Source organism: Coregonus clupeaformis, chromosome 29 (assembly GCF_020615455.1).
Source record: "Coregonus clupeaformis isolate EN_2021a chromosome 29, ASM2061545v1, whole genome shotgun sequence".
Taxonomy (NCBI): domain Eukaryota; kingdom Metazoa; phylum Chordata; class Actinopteri; order Salmoniformes; family Salmonidae; genus Coregonus; species Coregonus clupeaformis.
The window spans coordinates 27,216,078-27,243,776 of NC_059220.1; the positions used below are offsets into that span (position 1 = coordinate 27,216,078).

At 44.6% G+C, this 27,699-nt stretch overlaps 1 protein-coding gene across 3 annotated transcripts in view; it reads right to left on the reverse strand.

The window, feature by feature from the left end:
- Nucleotides 1–27,699, reverse strand: part of LOC121544964 (pleckstrin homology domain-containing family G member 3) — a 69,212-nt gene that overhangs the window by 5,345 nt on the left and 36,168 nt on the right. For 2 of the 3 annotated variants that reach the window (XM_041855238.2, XM_041855237.2), the window contains 11 exons: nt 10,626–11,131; nt 7,276–7,376; nt 4,641–4,710; nt 4,482–4,528; nt 4,038–4,188; nt 3,640–3,771; nt 2,681–2,863; nt 2,484–2,576; nt 2,225–2,311; nt 2,064–2,097; nt 96–203 (listed from right to left, as the gene is read on the reverse strand). In XM_041855238.2, the coding sequence (XP_041711172.2) occupies nt 96–203; nt 2,064–2,097; nt 2,225–2,311; nt 2,484–2,576; nt 2,681–2,863; nt 3,640–3,771; nt 4,038–4,188; nt 4,482–4,528; nt 4,641–4,710; nt 7,276–7,376; nt 10,626–11,131 (1,512 nt within the window). The other variant, XM_041855239.2, reaches the window with a different exon arrangement.

The window sequence follows — 27,699 nt, forward strand, 5'->3', positions numbered from 1 at the left end:
CTCTTTAAAACATTTTTTCCCACATTGTAGGACTGTGGGTAAGTGTAAGCCTGATGAGATTGCTTTAGTGTTGTTTTCCAGGGGAACTAACTTACCTGATCTCCTGCGTCCGTGTCGCCCTTCTGCAGGGAAGTCTTCAGCCTGGCAGGATACAGCTTTCTTCAGCCTCTCTGGGCTATAGCGGTACCTCCCTGACCCTGGGTCTGCACACAGCACAGCAAGCATCACTACTCCTCACTCACTACCAGGCCAGTCAAAGCAATCACTCTCTACTCATCTACTTGGGACACAACAATTAATAATTTTCCCAAAAGGTTTTGATAGAAGCTAATATACAGTGGGGAAAAAAGTATTTAGTCAGCCACCAATTGTGCAAGTTCTCCCACTTAAAAAGATGAGAGAGGCCTGTAATTTTCATCATAGGTACACGTCAACTATGACAGACAAAATGAGAAAAAAGAACCCAGAAAATTACATTGTAGGATTTTTAATGAATTTATTAGCAAATTATGGTGGAAAATAAGTATTTGGTCAATAACAAAAGTTTCTCAATACTTTGTTATATACCCTTTGTTGGCAATGACACAGGTCAAACGTTTTCTGTAAGTCTTCACAAGGTTTTCACACACTGTTGCTGGTATTTTGGCCCATTCCTCCATGCAGATCTCCTCTAGAGCAGTGATGTTTTGGGGCTGTCGCTGGGCAACACAGACTTTCAACTCCCTCCAAAGATTTTCTATGGGGTTGAGATCTGGAGACTGGCTAGGCCACTCCAGGACCTTGAAATGCTTCTTACGAAGCCACTCCTTCGTTGCCCGGGCGGTGTGTTTGGGATCATTGTCATGCTGAAAGACCCAGCCACGTTTCATCTTCAATGCCCTTGCTGATGGAAGGAGGTTTTCACTCAAAATCTCACAATACATGGCCCCATTCATTCTTTCCTTTACACGGATCAGTCGTCCTGGTCCCTTTGCAGAAAAACAGCCCCAAAGCATGATGTTTCCACCCCCATGCTTCATAGTAGGTATGGTGTTCTTTGGATGCAACTCAGCATTCTTTGTCCTCCAAACACGACGAGTTGAGTTTTTACCAAAAAGTTACATTTTGGTTTCATCTGACCATATGACATTCTCCCAATCCTCTTCTGGATCATCCAAATGCACTCTAGCAAACTTCAGACGGGCCTGGACATGTACTGGCTTAAGCAGGGGGACACGTCTTGCACTGCAGGATTTGAGTCCCTGGCGTCGTAGTGTGTTACTGATGGTAGGCTTTGTTACTTTGGTCCCAGCTCTCTGCAGGTCATTCACTAGGTCCCCCCGTGTGGTTCTGGGATTTTTGCTCACCGTTCTTGTGATCATTTTGACCCCACGGGGTGAGATCTTGGGAGATCTTGGGAGATTATCAGTGGTCTTGTATGTCTTCCATTTCCTAATAATTGCTCCCACAGTTGATTTCTTCAAACCAAGCTGCTTACCTATTGCAGATTCAGTCTTCCCAGCCTGGTGCAGGTCTACAATTTTGTTTCTGGTGTCCTTTGACAGCTCTTTGGTCTTGGCCATAGTGGAGTTTGGAGTGTGACTGTTTGAGGTTGTGGACAGGTGTCTTTTATACTGATAACAAGTTCAAACAGGTGCCATTAATACAGGTAACGAGTGGAGGACAGAGGAGCCTCTTAAAGAAGAAGCTACAGGTCTGTGAGAGCCAGAAATCTTGCTTGTTTGTAGGTGACCAAATACTTATTTTCCACCATAATTTGCAAATAAATTCATTAAAAATCCTACAATGTGATTTTCTGGAATTCTTTCTCAATTTGTCTGTCATAGTTACGTGTGCCTATGATGAAATTACAGGCCTCTCTCATCTTTTTAAGTGGGAGAACTTGCACAATTGGTGGCTGACTAAATACTTTTTTCCCCCACTGTATTTCCAGTAAATTAAGTGATCCTCTTGCACTCAATGACGGCATTTTCTGTTGCTTTAGTAACAGCTGCAGCCAGCATATGGTTAGTGCCTTTACCTTTTATTAATAGTAACCATATTAATTTATCTGGAATACTCACAGAGAGAATTCCTTTCCAGGATGGCCTCTTTTGCCTGGAAGACAGAAATCAGAAGACAACATTAGTAATAGGTTTTGATGTGAGTGGGGGATGAGAGTGGATGGTGGAAGACTGTAGGCTACTTGACAGGAGCGGAGATGAATCCCTGCTGTTAGGTTTACCTTCTGTGGGACGATGGTGTGGTGGTTCTCTAGAATCAGCCTCTTGATATGATGAGCCCAGAGGCGCTTCTCCTCTACAGTCTTGGCCTGAAACAGACACTTGTCAATTATTGTGAGTATGAAAAAAATTTGGGAAAAAAAGCACTGTAAGTCGCTCTGGATAAGAGCATCTGCTAAATGACTAAAATTTAAAATAGTGAGTTCATAGAGAACTATTACAAGAGAGGACAGGCTTATGTGGTGGTAGATCCACACTCACCTGCACAGTGTGAGGCTGCTTGGGATGCTTGAAGTGTATCACACTGAAGTGCAGGGGGTCCTTGGCACTGTCAAGCAGCATCAGGGTCGAGCACTGAAACCAAACACATACAGAAACATTACACAAACGTTAAACCAACCTGACACAGCAAGCCCATGACATCCGGGTTAGACTGGTCGACTGTGCCTGCTCCGTACCGAGATGTGGGTCTTATAGACGTAGTGCTCTCCTCTCTTCTTGGTGATGAGGAGCATCTTGTCGAAGAGGAACAGCATCCTGGTGTTCTTGGCACGTTGTACCTGGAAAGTTCCCTCCAGGACCAGCTCTCCATATGTAGTGAGGTCAGGGCCCTTCCAGTTGATCAGGAGAGACTGGATCTCCTGCACACACAACACATACATACTCCTATATGAGCAGTGCTTGTATCTAGGTCTCCTAAACATTGGTTGGGTACACTACACTGGCAAAACTGTACATGAAAGCATGCACAAGAGGTGCAAAGTCGGCGTAGAGAACTGTGTCTGTTGTTTTTTGTTGTAACATGAAAAAACACAGTTAGGCCAGGGAAACCATGGGCAGTGAACTCACCATCCAATCAAAAGCAGGAATTGAAACAAAACCCAAACGCAGCAGACAATGTGACCCTGTAGAAGCTGGTGGTTCTGTTACCCCGGGGGGGCTGGTGTTTAGGAGGGTTAAAACAGCAGTTGATTTATTGGGTCCCTATAAGACCAATTTGCCTTGGCCAATTTCTTTCCAAAGACTTAGGCTTTAGAACATGTCTTAAGGTTGGTGGTGGAAGTTAGAGGTTTATTAGAACAACAAATAAAAAAGGAATGGCCTCTCCACACAGAGTACATTAACCTCAGCCAGAGAGTTACTGTGGGACAGCAGGGCAGCAACCTGGAACAGTTCAGAGGCTGGGTGACTAACATAATGCCTTATCAACACGACCTCCAGCAACACAGTGAAACAGCATACACTTCATTATCTGATATAAAAACCTCTAGAGAAACATAGCCACCTACAAAATTACCTCAATTAGATATCATTGCAGCACTACACAATGATGCAGGTACAGTATATCACAATAGTGGTAGGTGGAAAGGGGTGGGAAAAATTCCATTCACCCCACCCTGAGAGTAGCCATACTGACCTGCAGCCTGACAGAGTGCTCGTGTTTCCTCTTCATGTCATTGATGTACCAGGCCACTCCGGTCATGGTGTCGATGGCCTCCTGCACCACCTCATAGCCCTCCTCGTCAGGGTCAAAGTGCTTGGCGATCTCCTTTTAGCGAGAGAGAGAGCAAACAACCACAGCATGAAGAGTCAAGACCTCTGGAGTGGGGTTGATTGTGTTGTTGTAGTATACAATACAATTCTTTGCCATCTTCTTGCTAGGTTAAAGGTTGAATGCAAAAAATAAATAAAAGAACTGCCCTCCTGTCAAAGGACCCCATAATCAACCTGCAATTGCACAAGGACAATTCTATATTGTTTCCTTAGACCATCTCTACCCGTAGTAAAGGTAGTATGTAGTGAGGACCAGTGTACCTGCAGAAGCAGGTGGTATTTGAGTATCCTCTGGACAGGTTTGAGCAGGTAGGAGCCCAGGGGGAGAGAACGCTTGAGAGAGGCCTGGCGATCGCTGAAGAACTTGGCCAGGGTCTTACTCCTCATGCAGTCTGTCAGTGCACCCACAGAGCTAGAGAAAATACAAGCCAATGGATCGTACATATGACTGTTTCATTGTTATTTAAACATGTCCATAGTACATTTTAACATTTTAGTCATTTAGCAGACGCTCTTATCCAGAGCGACTTACATGAGCAATTAGGGTTAAGTGCCTTGCTCAAGGGCACAGCGACAGATTTTTCACCTAGTCGGCTCGGGGATTAGAACCAGCGACCTTTCGGTTACTGGCACAACGCTCTTCACCACTAAGCTACCTGCCGCCCAAAGGTTCCAGAAAACCTTTAAATTATTCCTTCTACTTACTTGGGGTAGTTTGTGCAGTACTGCGTGTAGATCTCAAAATCATCACTCTATAAAATAGTAAAAGGGAGGAAGAACACAAAACCAGATCAATAACACTAGCCTGTCCAGCTTCCTGATGATAGGTTCAATTCAGTCTGTCTGTGAGTGGTCTCCACTTACCTTGTCTACGAAGCATCTGGCCACAGCCACAGGGTCATTCTCACACGTGTCCAGAGACTGCAGCAGCTCACTGTGGAGGAAGACCGACAGACATGCACAGCATCAACTATACAGACACCTGAGGTCTAGTCAGAGACAGCAAGAAGAGGAATTCAGTGTAAACTACAGGTAACTGCCAAAATATTGGAAACAATAAATGAGGGATACAAAGTATATTGAAAGCGGCTGCTTCCACACAGGTGTGGTTTCTGAGTTAAGCAATTAACAACCCATCATGCTTAGGGTCATGTATAAAAATGCTGGGCAGGCCATTCTTTTGGCTACCATGGCTATGCCCCCATAGGATGACAATGCCCCCATCCACAGGGCACAAGTGGTCACTGAATGGTTTGATGAGCCTGAAAACGATTTAAACCATATGCAATGGCCATCTCAGTCACCAGATCTTAACCCAATTGAACATTTATGGAAGATTCTGGAGTGGCGCCTGAGACACCGTTTTCCACCACCATCAACAAAACACAAAATAATGGAAATTATCATGGAAGAAAGGTGTCGCATCCCTCCAACAGAGTTCCAGACACTTGTAGAATCTATGCCTATGTGCACTGAAGCGGTTCTGGCCAACGCCCTATTAAGTGGTCCTCTGTAGCTCAGCTGGTAGAGCACGGCGCTTGTAACGCCAAGGTAGTGGGTTCGATCCCCGGGACCACCCATACACAAAAATGTATGCACGCACGACTGTAAGTCGCTTTGGATAAAAGCGTCTGCTAAATGGTATATTATATTATTATTATAAGACACTGTTGGTGTTTCCTTTATTTTGGCAGTTACCTGTACATGCAGGTACTATGTCAGGTACTACAACAACATGTTTATGTTTTGCCTGTGGCGATACCCAACTCAATAGAATATGCATGGCTGAATGTGTTTGTTCTGGTTAACCTCATTCTGTCCATAGACTCCAGAGAGTCTGGTTTCCCACAGCAGAGTGGACACAAGGAGAGAGGGGTCACCACTGCAAAACATAAAGGAGTACAAAACCAACACAACATCACCACAAAAGGTGTTTTACGTGTTCACTGGCCACACACATGCCCAAACAAAGAAAATCAAACACTTTCCATAAATTTCCATTTCTCATTCCATAACTTACATCAAACACCATTCAGCTGCATGGGCTGACAAAATAATTAAGGAAAAACATACCAATGTGTCAATATGCTCTGAGTACAATGAAATGTCTTTCTGCTTTTTTTGTTTGATGTTTATTTTTGCCTAAAAATCATGTTCATGAACATGTTCCTAGACATTCTTTCATCAAGCCAATATGTGGCCTATACTAGCCAGTGGCCAGTACTGTAGTGGGAACTTTAAAATCACAAAACGACCCAGAGACAGTCACTAGTCAGTCACGCACATCTCTAAACTGAATGACAAGCCTAGAACCGTCTGAAAACCCTGTGTATGACATTAAACTGTCTGCGTGAGACCATCAATCTCCAATACAATACAGATAACAGAGAATTAAATTTCATGTCTCTTCAGAGGTTCGTACATTCTGCTTGAATTAATCTGTCCTTGATCAACTTGGGAGAGTGCATCAGTGTTGCACATGTTTTCAAACCAGTGCTTTAGAAGTACGCTTGCCTCTTGCGCATCAGTAATTTGCTCCCCCTGGGCACTTCCTGCTAATTGGCACGACTCAGTCGCAGCGTTTAGCCGAGATGATGCATAGTGTGCAGTGTCTCGATTAGACAACATCCTAATAATCCATTCCAACAGACACACTTCATTTACTTTCTAAATTACTCTAAAACAAAAGCAAACTTCCCACTCCAATGTAAACACATTGTATATTGATGCTGTAGGAGAATCAGAGGAATGTATATGAAAACGCTCCCTGCTGTAGAAGAAACAACAAACACTAATCAAAACCTCTATTTTAGAAGTCTATGCGGGTAGGAATCTTATTATAAAGGCAACAGAACCTTATCTTCACCATTTGGTTTCTATGGCATTACACTATGATTGGGAAGTGTATGGGAGGAACCTGACAGAGCATAGTGATATTTATGGGTCTTCTCTTTTGGCATGAGGCTTAGTGAACATATGCTGACACGATACGTTTACATAGGAAAAAACCTGAACACCACCATATATTGTCTATCTAAACATCCAAACGGGTGCACAGAGTGGGTGATGGTCCTGATAACATCTGGAGCAGAGTGGACACATACAGCCATAATGTAATGTGTCTAATGCTTAACTGATCCCAATCTGCTGTGTTGTTCTGGGCCAATCTGCGTGTTTGGTGTTAGTTAGCAATTTTTTTCTCTATCGGTCTAAATCTGTTTTGAGGTCAAACTCTCCAACCCAGCCATAAAACAGCGCTCTTGCCAGAAAGCCTCTTAATCCATCTGCATCTCTGTCAAAACAGCGTTCCACTAAAATGTCACTGTCTTCCCAATGTCTGCTCCAAGTTGAGTGTAATGAGTGTTAAATGTGTACCAAGTTGTTTTTGTGAAGACGGTCTGTAAAAAGAAAACGCGTACATGCAGTTACAGTTGCAGTTCATTTGCCTTGTCATTTTGGGAGAACATGGGGCATTGACAGACAGGTGTCTGAGGCTTACCTGTTAAACTCATAGATGTCCTCTATATTCCCAAACAAGGAAGAAACTTGGTCTGGTCGAATGGGAAGGTTGTCCATGTCTATGATGTGAGCCAGGTAATCCTAAACAACAAGACTGTGGTTATACTGCAGGTACAATTTGCCCTACGAAAAACCAAATATACTTTGTGTGTGTGCGCTGTGTATATTTTCAGTCTAAACTGCAATTTCAGATTATTTCCAGTAGAGGGAGCTTGTGTATAGAGAACTTAATATGCTCCTGCTGTTAGCTCGTGGTGGATTCTGCTTCAATGTTGTTTCAATTTATTGCACATCCTGTTTGCACTTTTTATGACCAGGCTCAAAAAGACCACATAGGATGATGCCTATCTGCTGTCCGTTACAACAACACTGTATGACTCAGGATCAGTGTGTTCAAATCTAAGTGGTTCTGATGTAATGTTTCAATGGTCCTTTTAAGGATTTATTCCTTGTTACTGGAGGGCAGTTTGACCCTCTGGCAGTAGTTCTGTAAAACCCAGTCCATCAGACCAGCACACAGTGTTCTCCTCCCATGGCCCCTCTCCTATCGGGCTGCAGGACTACTCTGGAGTAGATATTAATATAAACTAAAAACAGAGGCACATTAGCCATTCAGTATATGCCAGGAATGGCTGATGCTACTCCTCTCACAAACTTAGTGTTCGACTGTTTGTATATGCGAACACACATGTGCACACAGACCCCAAGCCCCGTCAGTGCAGAGTAAAGTAGTCATCACTTCTCACCACACACTGAACTAAACCATTTCATAGTGGGAGCATTCCCGTCCAGTGACAACAATGCTGAATGGCATTTAGCAGGGCGTCTCACAGTCCCACTCTTGTGCACCACTAACACCAGCCACACTGAGGCCCCCATAGAGGCCCCCTACTGACCACACACAGCCTGCAAACATATGTACAGCCTGCTATCAGACTGTCAGCACAACGTTAGGTCTAGGCTTGTGGTTATGGGTGAGTAACCCATAAAAGGGTAGTGCACCCCTGGGGGAGGGGAAGAGGCATTTAGAGTGACATCTGGGCAGTCATAAGTGGCACATGTAATGAAATAGAGATGGCCTAGTGAGAAATGGAAGGAATGAAGGCTATGTAACCTAGCAGTACTCCAAAATGAGAGATTTTGACCCTCAGCATTTCAGGACATCTGTTGAGGTGGAAGTGGAGGTGTGATTCCACCTGTGTCACACAGCTGTTCTAAGAGCTGAGAGAAGGAGGTTTCTGCTTCCCCAGATGTGACACACAGTAGGTGGTGTGGAGAGGCATGTTCCTGGATAGTTTATCTGGCGTAGAGCAGACACGAACAGCTTCCCGTGTGTAATGCCATCATCATAAGCGACAGTAGCAGGACAAAACCAAAACAGATGCATCAAATACATCACTGAAGTGACAAGTTTTACATCCTGGAAAGGGAGAGCCTGGTACTGTAACTTGCACAACAAGATGCCACTGCAGAGCAAGTCATTGAAATGCTGAATTTAGATTTGGGATTGTTCAAAGAGTTTCCCCAACCACAAAAGTATGTGGAAAAACATTTGCTACTCGGCTATGTTTCTTCAGTTGGCATTGTGATGGCTGTGTTTGTGTTGGCTGTTGCCTGTAAGGGGCCGGAAGGCTCCGTATCCTAGTTTAGGGCGCAATAAAGCAGGCAGCTAGGCAGGGTTAGTTGGAAGTCCTGAGGCATTGTGGGAGTGTTTGTCAGGAGCAGGACTGTGTGATTACTCTGGCTGCTGCTGCAGCAGCGTGAGCTCGGTCAGAGCAGAACTCCCTTCAATACCTCCTAGGCCAGGCGCCAGCAGCACAGTCAGCCACACAGAGACAAGGTGAGGAGAGCCAGTAACACACTACCTCTGACCTGTCTGCTTCATGTGTTTAAGACATTATAATCTGTACGTTACAGGGCTCTCAAGCCGCCATCCTCCTGTCAGTACTAATCCAAAGAGGAGAATTACTCCGACCTGAAGGGGGCAATAGGTGAGGCTGATCAATCTGCACAGTTGGCAGTTGTTTTCAGACTACAAAGCCAGCAGCCATGATAAGAGGTCAGTTGACTTGACTGCGGAGTGGAAGAATCATCTCTGTCCCATTTCCCACAACCAGGAGATGATGTTAGGCGCATCCGTTCATATCTCTGACCAAGCTCATTAGGGGAGAGGTTCTTCCTTGAAAGAGGTGCTTTGGGTCCTAGCCCTGATTCTGCTTTAGAACTCAAGACGTGAGAAGATAGCGAGATCCCAGTCTCAGAGCTGTATGCATTCACAGTAATGTAAACATATAGAGTGCATTACATACATCAGCTTAACAACGTATCAGCCACTTCACAATCCTAATCCGCTGGTTTTACAGGCTATATGGTATTTTCTATCCGATTATGAAAATGCAGTGGTGTAAAGCACTTAAGTCAAAATGCTTTAAAGTACTACTTAAGTCATTTTTTAGGCAATTTTTTGACAACTTTTACTTCACTACATTCCTAAAGAAAATAATGTACTTTTTACCCCATACATTTTCCCTGACACCCAAAAGTACTTGTTACATTTTGAATGCTTAGCAGGACAGGAAAATTGTCAAATTCACACACTTATAAAGAGAACATCCCTGGTCATCCATACTGTGTGTTGTCATGTGCCCCTGGCTATCCGTAAATAAATAAAAAACAAGAAAATTGTGCCTTCTGGTTTGCTTAATATAAGGCGGCTTGAAATTATTTATACTTTTACTTTTGATACTTGTATATTTTTGCAATTACATTTACTTTTGATAGTTAAGGATATTTAAAACCAAATACTTTTACTCAAGTAGTATTTTACTGGGTGACTTTCACTTGAGTCATTTTCTATTAAGGTATCTTTACTTTTGACAATTGGGTACAAGTATGACAATTGGGTACTTTTTCCACCACTGTGAAAATGCCTTTTAAAAGAAAATGCCAGTTACAAAATACACAGGGAACTGTCTCAAAAGGAAATCAAACTAGATCCTGGTAAAACAATCAACCCTAGAAGATTTTATAGGTACCAGACACGTGCTACAAGGCAAGCAGTCACTTGGAAAATGGAGAACCTTATTTGCTCTCTAAAAACTGTGAAGCCCATTCCTTACTGTCTCTGGCCAACTCCAGTAAATCACTTCCATATAGGGAGGTACAGACATTAAGTCATTGCTACATACCATTCCAAGAGAAACACTCTCTGAAATACCTATTAACTTACACTATATAATTTACATTTATATTATACTATTGCATAGATTCAGGTCAAGCCTCTGTCCTATTAACTAGAACTGAATGGACGCAACGCTCAAAGCTACTCACCTCCACGATGCTGCGAAGGTCCCTGACATACATGCGCTCCGTCTCAATGATCTCCATGACCACACGGTCAACGTAGCTGAGCTTGGGGTTGGGCGCCATGGCCTCAGTGGCAAAGGGCGAGGTTGGGGTCTGAGGTACAATAGCCCTCCTGTTGGAGGTGGTGGTGTTGTTGCACTGGGACCTGGTCTGGCTGTGGTCCCGCCACTTGTCTCTGGTCCCCCCCTGGCTGAGGCCCTGCAGCTGGGTCTGTGGCTGCTCCCTGGCTCCCTCTGCAGGGCTGAGCTCCAGGTCAATGTCCTCTCTACTGGGGGGAGATGGTGTGGAGGAGGGGAGGGCCGTGGTACTGCCGTAGAGGCTGTGGCTGTCCCTGGAGGAGCCGGAGGACAGAGTGGACACCAGACTCACTGGACGCTCTCCCTCCGAAGGGTCAGCACACAGCCGGCTGTAGCCGTCTGGTCGCACATGACCACCACTGATGGAGACGGCAGAGTACAACCGAGGAGATTCTGATAGAGAGAAGAGAAAAGTGAGTTAGTATGTAGGGTTCATAGGCAGAAAATAGATCAAGAAGATTGTTATCGGGACCTTACAATACATTTTAGATCCATTGAATCAAATTCTGTACACAGATGAGTGTTTAATGATCCATGACAGTATGAACCCAGTGTTCAGCCTCCCAGGATGAGTGCTTTACTTTGAAGGGGATTTCTCAAATCAGTACTGACTTGCCCCAATTACAGCGCTCCACATTCTCTGGAAAACCCAGCCATTTCCTCCACCCAACCTGACTGGTACTGGCTTAGAAAAATGGAGGGAAAACAGATCGGGAGAAAATAGGGGAGTGGGAACCAGAGTCTTGTTTATAGGTCTTGTTTATTGAGCTACTTCTCAAATCAAGAGAAATTGAATTCATATTCAGTTTCACATCCTTCCGGTCCAGATGGGGAATGTTCCCCACAAACTTTCCCCAAATACATGAAGTAAGTGTGGTTTATTTCAGGAAGTATTTGGAAGGTAAAAAGGTCAAACGCATTTTGCACCATTTAAAACTACATTATATTCTTGCCACTGGACTTGAAACCAATAAACTGAGCCTTCTGGAGAACAAACCCCTTATTGGTCACAGCAGTGATTGGGCCAGGGATATTGCCAAGTGAGGACAGAGCGATGGCGTTAATACAGACTTATTTCATGGAGTAAATGGTGTTGACAAATTCTTTATGAAATCGATAAGGCAGTCATAAAATATGCTTCATTAGCAGACATCCCACATCTTATAACATGGATCTGTCACTAGGCACCGCGGGCAGCTGGCCATTTGACTGGAGATGTGATCTGTCACCAATGACCACAATGACTTCAGAAGAACTAATGAAGGAGGGCCTTTCTATATAGTAAGGATGGTATCACAAAAGTGATATACTTTAACATTTCTGAAGCTTTCACCTTTATTGAGGTATAATGAATGTAGAACGAAATTATTAGAAAGTATTGGAGATGAAAGAAGATCTGAGGTCTTAAGTCAATTTGTGGAGTCAACATATACAGGAAACAAAACAAGTGTCTCTCCCTCTACAGAGGTTATATATGGGGGGGGGGCAGGTAGCTTAGTGGTTAAGAGCGTTGTGCCAGTAACCGAAAGGTCGCTGGTTCTAATCCCCGAGCCGACTAGGTGAAAAATCACTAAATGTGCCCTTGAGCAAGGCACTTAACCCTAATTGCTCCTGTAAGTCGCTCTGGATAAGAGCGTCTGCTAAATGACTAAAATGTAAATGTAAAATGTAAATATAGACAGTCAGCTGGATGATGCCAGTGAACTGTAGGAGTGAGTGAGGTGCAAACACACAGGTTTCCTTCCTCGTCCTGGCATCCACCTCAAAGTTTCCATGAATCAGGGGTGAGCTCATCAGGCCAAGGATGCTGGTACAGTCATTCTGTGCTACACGCCAGCCTCTACAATCCACTGCAGGGCTTGTCTACAACACCACCTGACTCAAGCATGCCAAGTCTCAGAGGAAGCAGGGGATGAGCATGCAAGCAAGGGTTGACCTTGACCACTTCTTAAAAGCTGTTTAGAGTAGTGGTCACCAGACCACTAGGAGTTTCTGCTATATTATCTACTCAGACAGAAGCTCCTCCTTTCCCCATTTACGTTGGGCTGTGAAAATTACTACCTCGCCTGCTCTGAGAGCCAGCTGCCAAGTCCTCCCTCCCGCTCTCCCTCCCTAGCATCGCTGTGCTGACGTCAATGCAAAGGGGGGGAGGTACTGGAGGAGTAATGACAGTCCAAACATCTCCCGGTCTAATAACAAACCCTAATGAAGTCTCAAAGCCGCTCAGTTCTACAAGAGGAGTGCAAATTATATGACCTGTCCTAGGCTAATTCAATCTTTATACAGTACGTTTCTTTACAGAATTCTTAAATAATGGTTTGACTCAACATTAGGATCATCAACATCAGGACAAGCCATGGCAGTGTGATGGGTCATAAAATAATCAAAATGCTGTAAGGGATGGGTAAGGTAGGAACCGTAACTCATGAAGGCCGAGGGCACTAGCACCGGGACCAGGGATAAGAGGAGAGAAAGCAATAGTAAACTAACTGTGCCACCTAGGGCTGTGGCGGTCATGAAATTGTCAGCCGGTGATTGTCAAGCAAATAACTGACGGTCTGAAGGTAATTGACTGTTAATTACCAAACACATTTAGCATCTACTGGCTTCCACGCATACCCTACAAGCCACTGATGCAGACCTTTGGAACGTCTACATTTTAGAAAGTCTAATAAATCCATGTAATATAGCCTACACCTTCACAATAAATCCATTACTTATTTTAGACAGGTCTAAAGATACATGATATGAAGAAAATGTAGTCTACTTCAGAAGAACAGAATAGCATACTCTGAGTTGTCCTTATGTTAGACCCTGATCTGGCAATGCCATATGGCTGTGGGCTACAATAGTTCATTTAGCAGACAAGATTTGCTTAAAATTCCGTGGCATTATTTTATAATATGAAGAATACAATTGAACATAGCTGAATAAAATAAAAAGGATGTTTTCTCCAAACGATTTCTGAGGGAGTGTGCACATGCGGCTATTCTGTGTTGAACGGTTAACAAAGAAACAGGTCCTCCTATATGCTTCGAACTATTTATGCAACTTTAGTTGTGATACAAACGTTGGGCTATATGTTTTGATTTTTAATACATTCTAAGGCTGCATGATGCGACTAATGATGATTTGAAAAAAGTTGCATGAAAGGCATGAGCTCTGCTTTGTTTATTGCATAGGCTGTACACACTTCATCAGTCTCTCATTCACAATTTGACAGACAATGCCTCGAATTTCCCAGCGGAATCCCCCTAGTGTGGCCGTAATGCCCCCTAAAAAAATCCATGCCTTTTGTGGCCAGTGGCCGTTGTGCCCTTGGGCTGAATATAATAATTATAATTCCCTTCTCCCGGCTGCGTTTTCCGAAGAACCTCTCACTCACGTCTCTCTCAGATATCTCAATTCTTATTAGCCAATGACCGTCACGTGATCAGGTTCTTCTCACAGGCATCCATCTCAGCTCTGAATTAGGCTATAAGTGAAGACAGACGCAACTGCGCGTCCTTCTTATCGAATTCCGAGGCACATATTGAAGATGTTAGAAGAACTGTCCACATTTACTTATCGTCAGCCAAAAAGATGAGTAGGCCTAACGAACAGCAAAAGCACTAGCCTATGTCAATCTACTATCCCCCATAGTACAAAAGTTGACCTTTTCCATTGGTCAATTGTCCTTCTGTGCAATAAATAAATATTCCAAACATTCTCTGGGACAGTTGTGGGATGCGATAGATACCAAATTAACACAACCACTCACATCATTTTTTAACATGATTTATTTTACCAATGCAACAGATCAGAACGTTTAGCTTCAAATGTATATAAACTAATTAGGCTATTTCTTCACATTATAAGCGCAGCAATGCACACACAGCAGTAGGCTATGAATGTTCGAAAATGCAATCAATTAGCGGGAAAACAACATTCTCAAAAAGATACTACGAGTGCGATTATACATGTAATGTTTTATTATAAAAGTCGCATTTTTATGGTGAAAACGATCTCCCCCAAACTTGAAACTCACGCGCCGCCTATGTACACCAGTTAGGCTCTACACCGGTTGTAAAGCAGATGAATGTGCTTAATTTTAAGAAGTTATTTGGCCACTTTAGTTGTGATACAAAACCTTATCAAAACATATAGGCCTATAGGCTAGGCTGCATGAGATGTGGACTATGATTTGAAAAAGTCTAGAGAAAAAAAGGCATGCTCTGTTTCTTGCCTTACTGCACACGCTGGGCATCATTCACAAGTGATAATATATAATTCACAATTGATAGGCTAATATTGTCAGTCATCAGACTATTCTTGCTTTAATCTTGTCTTTGCATATACTAAATAATATATGTGTGAAATTAGTTTTGATTTAGAATGGACCATTATCATGCACCAGTCTCGGAACAGGGGCAGGGGGAAAAAATACATGTCATCTATGCACTTAAATAGCAAATGGAGGACACCGGGTTGTCGTCGGGTGAGGTTGTGTCTCTTTCTGGCGGGAGGTAAGCTTGGCTTATATACATAGTTTAAGCTTTGTCGAGTAAAGCTTAAACTATGTATTTAGATTGTAGTTAGGTATTGTAGGTAGTTATCGTGGGTTGTTGTATGTAATTATTGTAGGTATTGTATTCGGCTGAGCCCGGTGAAGCACGAAGCTAGCTAACCCACTACCTGGACTAGCTAGCGGGTAGCTACTGGTAACTATTAGCAACTGTGGATAGTTGTTTCACGCCTGAGAGTACCTGTAATTACGCCAGCTAGCTGCCTACAATAATTACATACAATAATGCCTACCATTCAGCTGTTTTTCTAACCTCATTTCTAACCTCGTCTGAAGCGTTAACGTTAGGTAGTAAGTAGCTACTGTGCTCGAAATGTAGCTAGCTTGTTGCTACCTGGATAGCTACTAAACAATAGCTGGAACGACCTACCGAACAGACGCGAACTGGCTGAGTCAATTCAGTGGCTAGCTTTGCACTTGGCTAGCTAACAGTAGCTGCTAGGGGTAAGTTATTTACTTTTACGTCATTTAGCAGACGCTCTTATCCAGACTTACATTATTTATTTTTATTTATTTTTTTCATACCCCCTGTGGGAATCGAACCCACAACCCTGGCGTTGCAAACACCATGCTCTATCAACTGAGCTACATCCCTGCCAGCCATTCCCTCCCCTACCCTGGACGACGCTGGGCCAATTGCGCGCCGCCCCATGGGTCTCCCGGTCACGGCCGGCTACGACAGAGCCTGGAATCGAACCAGGATCTCTAGTGGCACAGCTAGCACTGCGATGCAATGCCTTAGACCACTGCGCCACTCAGGAGACCCTACAGTAGTTATAACCTACATTTGTTTTTTGTTTTTACATACTGGTAACCAGAGTCGTTCAAGGGAATTCGGGACATGGGTGACTAGTTAACGTTAGCTTGGCTCTCTCTGTGTGTTCGTGCCGTGGGAGGACGGGTTTCTTCGTAGGCAGAAAGCAATGGCTAGCTAGTATGCTAACTATTCTAGCTAACTAACTGGCTGAATAAGTTGACGACGGACTCGCTCAAGCTGTCGGGACTAACCCACAACGTTAGACACGGACACGAACGATCTGCTTGGCGTGTTGACACACTGGTGGTTTGTTGTGGCCGAGTATTGGTGCTAAACCGTGTTGTTGGAGTCCGGCACGCTAGTTGGCTGTGGCGTCATATGACTAAGTGCCCTGGACGGTTTTCACGGAAGAATACTGTACCAAGTTAGCTAGCTGAATAAACTAAGTTAGTCTATTCCTAGAAAACATTGAACCGCTGTAGTTTACAACAATTATAGTTTCTGAGGTGGAAGTTGGGAGAGTTATATTTGGGTGTTTCAGTGAAACGTAAGTGAGGGATGCCCCGCTCTCTCGCTTTCCCAGATGTTTAGTTCATTTCATTCCGATCTCCTTTGCATTATTGTAGCCATTTTCTGTAGCCTGTCAACTATGCCTCTGTCTATCCCTGTTCTCTCCTCTCCGCACAGGCTATACAAACGCCTCACACCGCGTGGCTGCTGCCTCTCTAACCTGGTGGTCCCTGCACGCACGACCCACGTGGAGTTCCAGGTCTCCGGCAGACTTTGGAACTGCTGTTCTGCAGCCAACAAGGCAGAGTTCATCTCAGCCTAAGCTACACTCCAGTCCCTCGACTTCTTGGCGCTGACGGAAACATGGATTACCACTGAAAACATTGCTACTCCTACTGCTCTCTCCTCGTCTGACCATGTGTTCTCGCATACCCCGAGAGCATCTGGTCAGCGGGGTGGTGGCACAGGAATCCTCATCTCTCCCAAGTGGACATTCTCTCTTTTTCCCCTGACCCATCTGTCCATCTCCTCATTTGAATTCAATGCTGTCACAGTCACTAGCCCATTCAAGCTTAACATCCTTGTCATTTATCACCCTCCAGGTTCCATTGGAGAGTTCATCAATGAGCTTGACGCCTTGATAAGTTCCTTTCCTGAGGATGGCTCACCCCTCACAGTTCTGGGTGACTTCAACCTCCCTACGCCTACCTTTGACTAATTTCTCTCTGCCTCCTTCTTTCCACTCCTCTTCTCTTTTGACCTCACCCTCTCACCGTCCCCCCCTACTCACAAGGCAGGTCATACGCTTGACCTCATCTTTACTAGATGCTGTTCTTCTACTAATCTCACTGCAACTCCGACCACTACTTTGTATCCTTTTCTCTCTCGCTCTCCTCCAACACTACTCACTCTGCCCCTACTCAGATGGTAATGCGCGGTCGCAGCCTTCGCTCTCTCTCTCCCGCTACTCTCTCCTCTTCCATCCTATCATCTCTTCCCTCTGCTCAATCCTTCTCCCTCCAATCTCCTGATTCTGCCTCCTCAACCCTCCTCTCCTCCCTTTCTGCATCCTTTGACTCTCTATGTCCCCTATCCTCCCAGCCGGCTCGGTCCTCCCCTCCTGCTCCGTAGCTTGACGACTCATTGCGAGCGCACAGAACAGGGCTCCGGGCAGCCGAGCGGAAATGGAGGAAAAGTAGACTCCCTGCGGACCTGGCATCTTTTTACTCCCTCCTCTCTACATTTTCTTCATCTGTTTCTGCTGCTAAAGCCACTTTCTACCACTCTTAATTCCAAGCATCTGCCTCTAACCCTAGGAAGCTCTTTGCCACCTTCTCCTCCCTGCTGAATCCCCCCCTCCTCACTCTCTGTGGATGACTTCGTCAAAGGTTGACGACATCCGATCCTCGTTTGTTAAGTCAAATGACACTGCTGGTCCTGCTCACACTGCCCTACCCTATGCTTTGACTTCTTTCTCCCCTCTCTCTCCAGATGAAATCTTGCGACTTGTGATGGCCGGCCGCCCAACAACCTGCCCGCTTGACCCTATCCCCTCCTCTCTTCTCCAGATCATCTCCAGTGACCTTCTCCCTTACCTCACCTCGCTCATCAACTCATCCTTGACCGCTGGCTATGTCCCTTCCGTCTTCAAGAGATCGAGAGTTGCACCCCTTCTCAAAAAACCAACACTCGATCCCTCTGATGTCAACAACTACAGACCAGTATCCCTTCTTTCTTTTCTCTCCAAAACTCTTGAGCGTGCCGTCTCTAGCCAACTCTTGCTATCTCTCTCAGAATGACCTTCTTGATCCAAACCAGTCAGGTTTCAAGACTGGTCATTCAACTGAGACTGCTCTGTGTCACAGAGGCTCTCCGCACTGCTAAAGCTAACTCTCTCTCCTCTGCTCTTGTCCTTCTAGACCTGTCTGCTGCCTTTGATACTGTGAACCATCAGATCCTCCTCTCCACCCTCTCCGAGTTGGGCATCTCCGGCGCGGCTCACTCTTGGATTGCGTCCTACCTGACCGGTCGCTCCTACCAAGTGGCGTGGCGAGAATCTGTCTCCGCACCACGTGCTCTCACCACTGGTGTCCCCCAGGGCTCAGTTCTAGGCCCTCTCCTATTCTCGCTATACACCAAGTCACTTGGCTCTGTCATATCCTCACATGGCCTCTCCTATCATTGCTACGCAGACGACACACAACTAATCTTCTCCTTTCCCCCTTCTGATAACCAGGTGGCGAATCGCATCTCTGCATGTCTGGCAGACATAGTGTGGATGACGGATCACCACCTCAAGCTGAACCTCGGCAAGACGGAGCTGCTCTTCCTCCCGGGGAAGGACTGCCCGTTCCATGATCTTGCCATCACGGTTGACAACTCTGTTGTGTCCTCCTCCCAGAGTGCGAAGAGCCTTGGCGTGACCCTGGACAACACCCTGTCGTTCTCCGCTAACATCAAGGCGGTGACCCGATCCTGTAGGTTCATGCTCTACAACATTCGGAGAGTACAACCCTGCCTTACACAGGAAGCGGCACAGGTCCTAATCCAGGCACTTGTCATCTCCTGTCTGGATTACTGCAACTCACTGTTGGCTGGGCTCCCTGCCTGTGCCATTAAACCCCTACAACTCATCCAGAATGCCGCAGCCCGTCTGGTGTTCAACCTTCCCAAGTTCTCTCACGTCACCCCGCTCCTCCGCACACTCCACTGGCTTCCAGCTCACATCTGCTACAAGACCATGGTGCTTGCCTACGGAGCTGTGAGGGGAACGGCACCTCCGTACCTTCAGGCTCTGATCAGTCCCTACACCCAAATGAGGGCATTGCGTTCATCCACATCTGGCCTGCTGGCCCCCCTACCTCTGCGGAAGCACAGTTCCCGCTCAGCCCAGTCAAAACTGTTCGCTGCTCTGGCACCCCAATGGTGGAACAAGCTCCCTCACGACGCTAGGACAGCGGAGTCACTCACCACCTTCCGGAGACACTTGAAACCCTACCTCTTTAAGGAATACCTGGGATAGGATAAAGTAATCCTTCTACCCCCCCTTACCCCACCCCCCAAAATTTTTTAAATAAAATAAAACATATTGTAAAGTGGTTATCCCACTGGCTATAAGGTGAATGCACCAATTTGTAAGTCGCTCTGGATAAGAGCGTCTGCTAAATGACGTAAATGTAAATGAGGACGCTTTTCCCGTGGTTCATTTTCATGCCAGCCAGCTAGGCTATACTCCTGTTGTGAAGCGAAGCAATGAACTTAATATTAGGAAAGTTGAGAAATAAATATAGTAGGCCTAGTCAATAGAAAGCTGATGGGATCCTCCTCTTTTTAATAGAGGCCATCAAAACTATTTTCTCATGCAATTGCATAGCCTATAGAAATGTTGCACAACATGAGTTTATGGGCTCTCATGAAGTGTTTCATTTGATTTTCGATTGAACATTTGCATTGCTGTCAGAGTGATTAGAGGGACAATAGAGTGCTGAGTACCAGGCAATTAGCAAGTTTGGTAGGCTACTAATGACCATCAGCCGCATCAGAGCTTGGAGAAGCCTAGGTACATTGACTACACGGTCACATGGAAATTTACATTTTAGTCATTTAGCAGACGCTCTTATCCAGAGCGACTTACAGTTAGTGAGTGCATACATTTTCATACTGGCCCCCCGTGGGAAACAAACCCACAACCCTGGCGTTGCAAGCACCATGCTCTACCAACTGAGCTCCACGGGACTGCGGTCATGACTCTGCCGGTGTGGCGGTAATACGGTCACTGTAATAGCCCTAGTACCACCAACCTTCTCTCTTTCCCTGCTCGGATTACCCACTGAAGATATAAGGTACTCTGTATTTGCCTGATACCACACTCCATTGGTTTGAGGTCCTCCATAGGATTTCATCAACCACACATGGAGTGGCTTTGTTGTAGCAGGCAATGCTAAGGAATGCAAATTAAATGCCCTGGTAAACATGTGGGTCTGGAGATAAGGTTTGCGCTAAATTAGCTAGCCTACTGTGACGAAGGGCAGTGTTTCCATTGGGCCTTTGTGGATAAGGAAGTCAGATGCAGGATTAGCGGAGAGGACAATGATGACCTCCATCTCTGGTACATCACAGGCATAAACAATGACGGACAAAATAGCAAAAAAGAAAACGGCTAATGACTTGTCCATAGGCATTTATCTCCTCATGTACCTCAGAATTTAAGTCCTCACATACATACTGTATTGCCATTATCAGACTCACACTGAACTTAAAAAGGCAGAGTGTCTGGTCTGTCCTGGTGCCTCAGAGTCTCTCCAGCATCTGCAAACATTTAGTACTGATCCCAGAGGCTCAAAGTATCTTCCCTGGCACAGGCCTGCCTGCCCACCGCGCTGCCATGACCAATACACCCCCACACTGGATGATACAACTGTGATTCAAATCCCACACTGGCTCATACCCCTGTGAATCCACCCCCACACTGCTGGATGATACCACTTCATATCTCTCACACTGCCATACGCCAGCACCTTTCCCTTCACTAACAGAGAAACAAGCCACAAATATGTCAGTAAACACAGCCCAACAGACGTTCAGATGCGATACCTCACAATTCTGAGAACACACACCAATTTGAATTAAATCTGAATACAGGTGGTGACCAGATGTCATCCCTCATAAAAAAGTGTTTACAATGAGAAACCTCATTTAGTTCCAGTAATACTTGAGCATATTATAGCAACAATTCTCCTGAGATACAGAGTCAGCTGGGGGATCCTTGAACAGCCCATTTACAGGCCCTGGCTGAGCCAATAGCTGCAGGTAAATAACTGCTCTTGGACCTGTTATTACTCAGAAGCAGAGAAGTGTGTGGGAAAATGCCCTGAGTCTAGTTTAATGTGATGCATGTGGTCTTTACAGAACACAGAACTCTAGGTTACTGAGCTGAGGTATTCAAAACATGACATCTTCAGACAGATGTGTACATTCTTCTCTGAGAGTGTCAGAACCCACCACTCATTTCCTCACTCATGAGAGGGAACTGTTACGTGTTCCTCAGCAGCTTTTGATGCAGGAGATATTTAGGAAATGTACAGTATATGCACATCCATCACAGGACAACCAACACGCCCTGACAAAGCAACAGTTGATTTTTCATTGGGGGGTTTGTCATCTTCACCATTGAGACTTCATATACACACAGAACACTCAGATATTTCCACATAGAGTACTCAAAGCTTTGTGTAAATATTTGGAGGCAGATTTGCAAGAAGATGTACATGTGTTTATCTCCCTGCGGCCTCTCGGTTCTCTGTTGGATGGTCTGCAGGTTACAGCTTTTAAAGACTTCTATAGGTATAGCATACATAGTAGCCTACTTTATATCCACAATATTATTAAATCCAAGTGATGGCAGAACAGTCAAACACACACCCTCCTGCTTTAGCTCAGTCACATACTAAAGGCTTGGTAAGGGTCATTTCCATGTAAAAGGACCCATGGGCACCAACATGTGAAGTTCATAGGAGCATGTCAAATTGCGTGTTAAATGAAAGGTTAGTCTATATATTTTTTTAAATTAAGGAATATATACACTGAACAAAAATTAAAAACGCAAAATGCAATAACTTCTAAGATTTTACTGAGTTACAGTTCATATAAGGAAATCAGTCAATTTAAATAAATAAATTAGGCTCTCATGACTGTGAATACAGATATGCATCTGTTGGTCACAGACACCTTTAAAAAAAGGTAGGGGCGTGGATCAGAAAGCCAGTCAGTATCTGGTGTGATCACCATTTGCCTCATGCAGCGCGACACCTCTCCATCGCATAGAGGTTTTTTTGTGGTACTTTTACCCGTTTTTCTCCCCAATTTCGTGACATCCAAACTGGTAGTTACAGTCTTGTCCCATCGCTGCAACTCCCCTACGGACTCGGGAGAGGCGAAGGTCGAGAGCCATGCATCCTCCGAAACACGACCCTGCCAAGCCGCACTGCTTCTTGACACACCGCTCGCTTAAGCCGGAAGCCAGCCGCACCAATGTGTCGGAGGAAACACCGTCCTACCGGCGACCAAATTCAGCTTGCAGGTGCCCGGCCCGCCACACGGAGTCGCTAGAGAGCGATGGGACAAGGAAATCCCGGCCAAACTCTCCACTAACCCGGACGACGCTGGGCCAATTGTGCGCCACCGCATGGGTCTCCCGGTCACGGCCGGCTATGACACAGTTTGGGATCGAACCCGGGGCTGTAGTGACGCCTCAAGCACTGCGATGCAGTACCCATTGAAGTCAGTTACGATGCCAAACTGCAGTCAGGTCAAGACCCTAGTGAGGACAACGAGCACGCAGATGAGCTTCCCTGAGACAGTTTCAGACAGTTTGTGCAGAAATTCTTCGGTTGTGCGAACCCACAGTTTCATCAGCTGTCCGGGTGGCTGGTCTCAAACGATCCCGCAGGTGAATAAGCTGGATGTGGAGGTCCTGGGCTGGCGCAGTTACACATGATTTGCGGTTGTGAGGGCGGATGGACATACTGCCAAATTCTCTAAAACGACGTTGGAGGTGGCTTATGGTAGATTCTCTGGCAACAGCTCTGGTGGACAGTCATGCAGTCAGCATGCCAATTGCACGCTCCCTCAAAACTTGAGACATCTGTGGCATTGTGTTGTGTGACAAAACTGCACATTTTAGAGTGGCCTTTTATTGTCCCCAGCAAAAGATGCACCTGTGTAATGATCATGCTGTTTAATCAGATTCTTGATATGCCACACCTGTCAGTTGGATGGAATATATTGGCAAAGGAGAAATGCTCACTAACAGGGAAGTAAAAAAAATTGTGCACATGAGAGAAATAAGGTTTTTGTGCGTCTGGAACATTTCTCAGATATTTTATTTAATCTCATTAAACATGGGAGTAACACTTTACATATTGCGTTTACATTAGTTCATTTTTCAACCACTTTCCATCCTAAAAATTATTCAAAACAGATGGAAAAAGGGGTCTTAGAAACATCTACCAGAAAAAGTCCTAAAAGGTATTAGAAATCAATCAAAACACAATGTTGAAGTAAAGACCCCTGCCAACTTTATCAACACATATTTAGTTTAGGAGATTTGTTTCTGCCTTCTGTAAGTTTAAGAAACATTGCCTTGTGCCTGGAAATTCCGTTACCAAAAACCCACAAAGATATTTTCTAATTTCTCTCCCTCATAAGGAGGGAGGATAATGAAAGTTCACAGAAGTAACACGTAAAGGTAGTCATGTCGATTAGTTCATGTTTTTACTGATATCAATTGTTTATGAATTATTAAGTGATGAATTATGTTACCAAATCGTTAACAGAATTTCTGAAAAACCTATAACGGAATTTCTGTAATTCAACTGGCTACAATGTGATATCATATTAGTCACCTGCTACTGTAGTGTTCAGCTGATTCCCTCTCTCTCTCCCCCTCTCCCTCCCCGGACCAAATATGAACCAATCATAGACGTCTATGTTTCACAAGTTTGGACAGCAGAGTACAGTAAAGTAGAGCATAGTTCAGTCCTGTACTGTACACTAGAATGGAGTGGTTCAGTACAGGACACAGATCACACTAGACTACACTATAATGTACTGAACTATACATACACTAGCGTTCAAAAGTTTGGGGTCACTTAGAAATGTCCTTGTTTTCCATGAAAACATACATGAAATGAGTTTGAATAGGAAATATAGCAAAATGCATAGGAAATGTAGTCATAGACAAGGTTAGAAATAATGATTTTTAAATTGTCAAAGAATCCTCTATTTGCAGCAAGCCTTGGAGACCTTTGGCATTCTAGTTGTCAATATGTTGAGGTAATCTGAAGAGATTTCACCCCATGCTTCCTGAAGCACCTCCCACAAGTTGGATTGGCACTTCTTACATACCATACGGTCAAGCTGCTCCCACAACAGCTCAATAGGGTTGAGATCCGGTGACTGTGCTAGCCACTCCATTATAGACAGAATACCAGCTGACTGCTGCTTCCCTAAATAGTTCTTGCATAGTTTGGAGCTGTGCTTTGGGTCATTGTCCTGTTGTTGGAGGAAATTGGCTCCAATCAAGCGCCGTTCACAGGGTATGGCATGGCGTTGCAAAAGGGAGTGATAGCCTTCCTTTTTCAAGATCCCTTTTACCCTGTACAAATCTCCCACTTTACCACCACCAAAGCACCCCCAGACCCAGATCACATTGCCTCCACCATGCTTGACAGATGGCATCAAGCACTCCTCCAGCACCTCAAACTTAGATGTCTGTCCATAACACTTTTTTCCAATCTTCCTCTGTCCAGTGTCTGTGTTCTTTTGTCCATCTTAATCTTTTATTTTTATTGGCCAGTCTGAGATATGGCTTTTTCTTTGCAACTCTGCCTAGAAGGTCAGCATCCCGGCGTCGCCACTTCACTGTTGACATTGAGACTGGTGTTTGCGGGTACTATTTAATGAAGCTGCCAGTTGAGGACCTGCGACACGGATTAGCCTTCATTTCTCAGAACAAGAACAGACTGACGAGTTTCAGAAGAAAGTGATTTGTCTCTGGCCATTTTGATTCTGTAATCGAACCCACAATTGCTGATGCTCCAGATACTCAACTAGTCTCAAGAAAGCCAGTTTTATTGCTTCTTTAAATCACCACAACATTTTTCAGCTGTGCTAACATAATTGAAAAAAGGGTTTTCTAATGATCAATTAGCCTCTTAAAATGATAAACTTGGATTAGCAAACAACGTGCCATTGGAACACAGGACTGATGGTTGTTAATAATGGGCCTCTGTACGCCTATGTAGATATTCCATTGAAAATCAGCCGTTTCCAGCTACAATAGACATTTACAACAATAACTACACTGTATTTCTGATCAACTTGATGTTATATTAAAATGGACAAAAACATTGCTTTTCTTTCGAAAACAAGGACATTTCTAAGTGACCCCAAACTTTTGAATGGTTTTGTAGACGTCTATGATTGTTCCGGACCAACCAAATTTGGTGTAGTTTGGTGGCGGAGCTCATTAAAATAATAGCCAGTGTGTAGAATAATACCCAGACATGCAAAGGAGGATATTGCCTTTTTCTACCTTTGTGTACCTATTTAGGATACATCACCATGAAGAGAATGGCATTCATATCCAAAATGTTGCATGCAAATTATTTGTGTGTTTTACAGATCAGAGACCCATGATACAATTCTGTTACCACAATAATGTAACTGGGTGTAAATCCACCTCACTTACTGTAGTTCAATAACCAAAAGTCAAGGTGTCATGTTGTAGCTGACATCCCATCCCAATCTTAATTTGGAGCAGATATTTAACAGAGGTTTTGGAAAATATGGTCACAAACTGATGGAGATTTTACCGACATTTTGTTACCAAACTTTTAAAACGTTTAATCTGCACAGTTATTCCATTTAAATGTGTTTTTGTAAATTGTTCTGTGTAACTTCTTAAAAGTAGACCTTGTGCATGGAACTCTGAAATCAATGGTTTTTATTTTGTTTTGGATTTTGTTCCAAGATGGCGTAGTAGTGCAGTTCTGTTTTTGTCGTGTGTCTGTAAATAGCCTGTAAATACCCTGTTTTTTTATTTATTTTTCGTACATATTTCCCTATCAGACTTTTCATCCTTCTACAAAATATACTTTCCTGCAACCCGCCTCACTCAATGTGGAACGGATTCTATTATTGACTTACCTTTATCTAGAATCTCCAGTTGAAACTAGCTAGCCAGCTAACTAGCTACTTGCTATTAGCCACAGCTAGCGGTATTTCACCCAGAACATTTGATTTTTTTTCTGCGGGATTAACTTAATCACTGAACATTAATCACCGGATATTCGGCCAGTCTGCACAGCGCGTTATCGACCCAGAACATATCAGTTTTTCCGCCGGAATCACTGAATCACTGGACCTTTAACTCTGGATTCATCGCTACCAGCTAGCTGCAACAAAATGGATGCTGTTGTCTGGCTAATCATCCTGAGCTAGGCCCATCTCCCGGCTATCTACCTCTCTGTCAACCGGACGGGACCACCTAGTGTTGACACGGAGCCCCGCCGATCCTACACGATTGGTCTGCCGACGAAATCGTCTGATGTGGTTACGACGTTAACCACGAAGATTCCATCTGCTAGCCCCGGCCCGCTAGCACACGCTAGCCGTGGCCTCTTACTCGCTAGTGCTTTAGCAGCCTCCGAACTATCCTATTGCTGTTCACCGGACCTTATGATAACTCAGCTATACAGCTGATGTCTGCTGGACTGTTCCTTTTTACGGTACTACATCCTGTTTATGTTTAGCCTCAGCCCAAACATGGTTAGCTTATTGTTGTTTCGGTTATTTCTAATTGTACTATTTCACTGTAGACCCCCCAGCCCAGCTAAACCTGCCTTAGATAGCTTCTTTGTCCCACCCCCCAATACACGCGGAGACCGACTCAATTGATGCCTCCAGCGATGCTATCTCTTTCATTGTTACCCAACGCTTAGGTTTACCTCCACTTTACTCATATCCTTGTCTGTACATAATGCCATGAATCTTTTCTATAACACCCGGAAATCTGCCCCCTTTATTCTATGTACCCAACGCACTAGAAGACCAGTTCTTAAAGCCTTTAGCCGTATCCTTATTCTAGTCCTCCTCTGTTCCTCTGGTGATGTAGAGGCTAACCCAGGCCCTGCAGCCCTCAGTATCACTCCTACTCCCCAGGCGCTATCATTTGCTGACTTCTGTAATCGCAAAAGTCTTGGTTTCTTGCACATAAATATCAGAAGTCTACTTCCTAAGTTTGAGTTATTCACTGCGTTAGCACACTCCGCCAACCCTGATGTTCTAGCAGTGTCTGAATCCTGGCTCAGGAAGGCCACCAAAAATTCTGAAATTTCCATCCCCAACTATAACATTTTCCGTCTAGATAGAACTGCCAAAGGGGGGTGGAGTTGCAATCTACTGTAGAGATAGCCTGCAGAGCTCTATCATACTATCCAGGTCTGTGCCCAAACAGTTTGAGCTTCTACTTCAAAAAATCCACCTTTCCAGAAATAAGTCTCTCACTGTTGCCGCTTGCTACAGACCCCCCTCAGCCCCCAGCTGTGCCCTGGACACCATATGTGAATT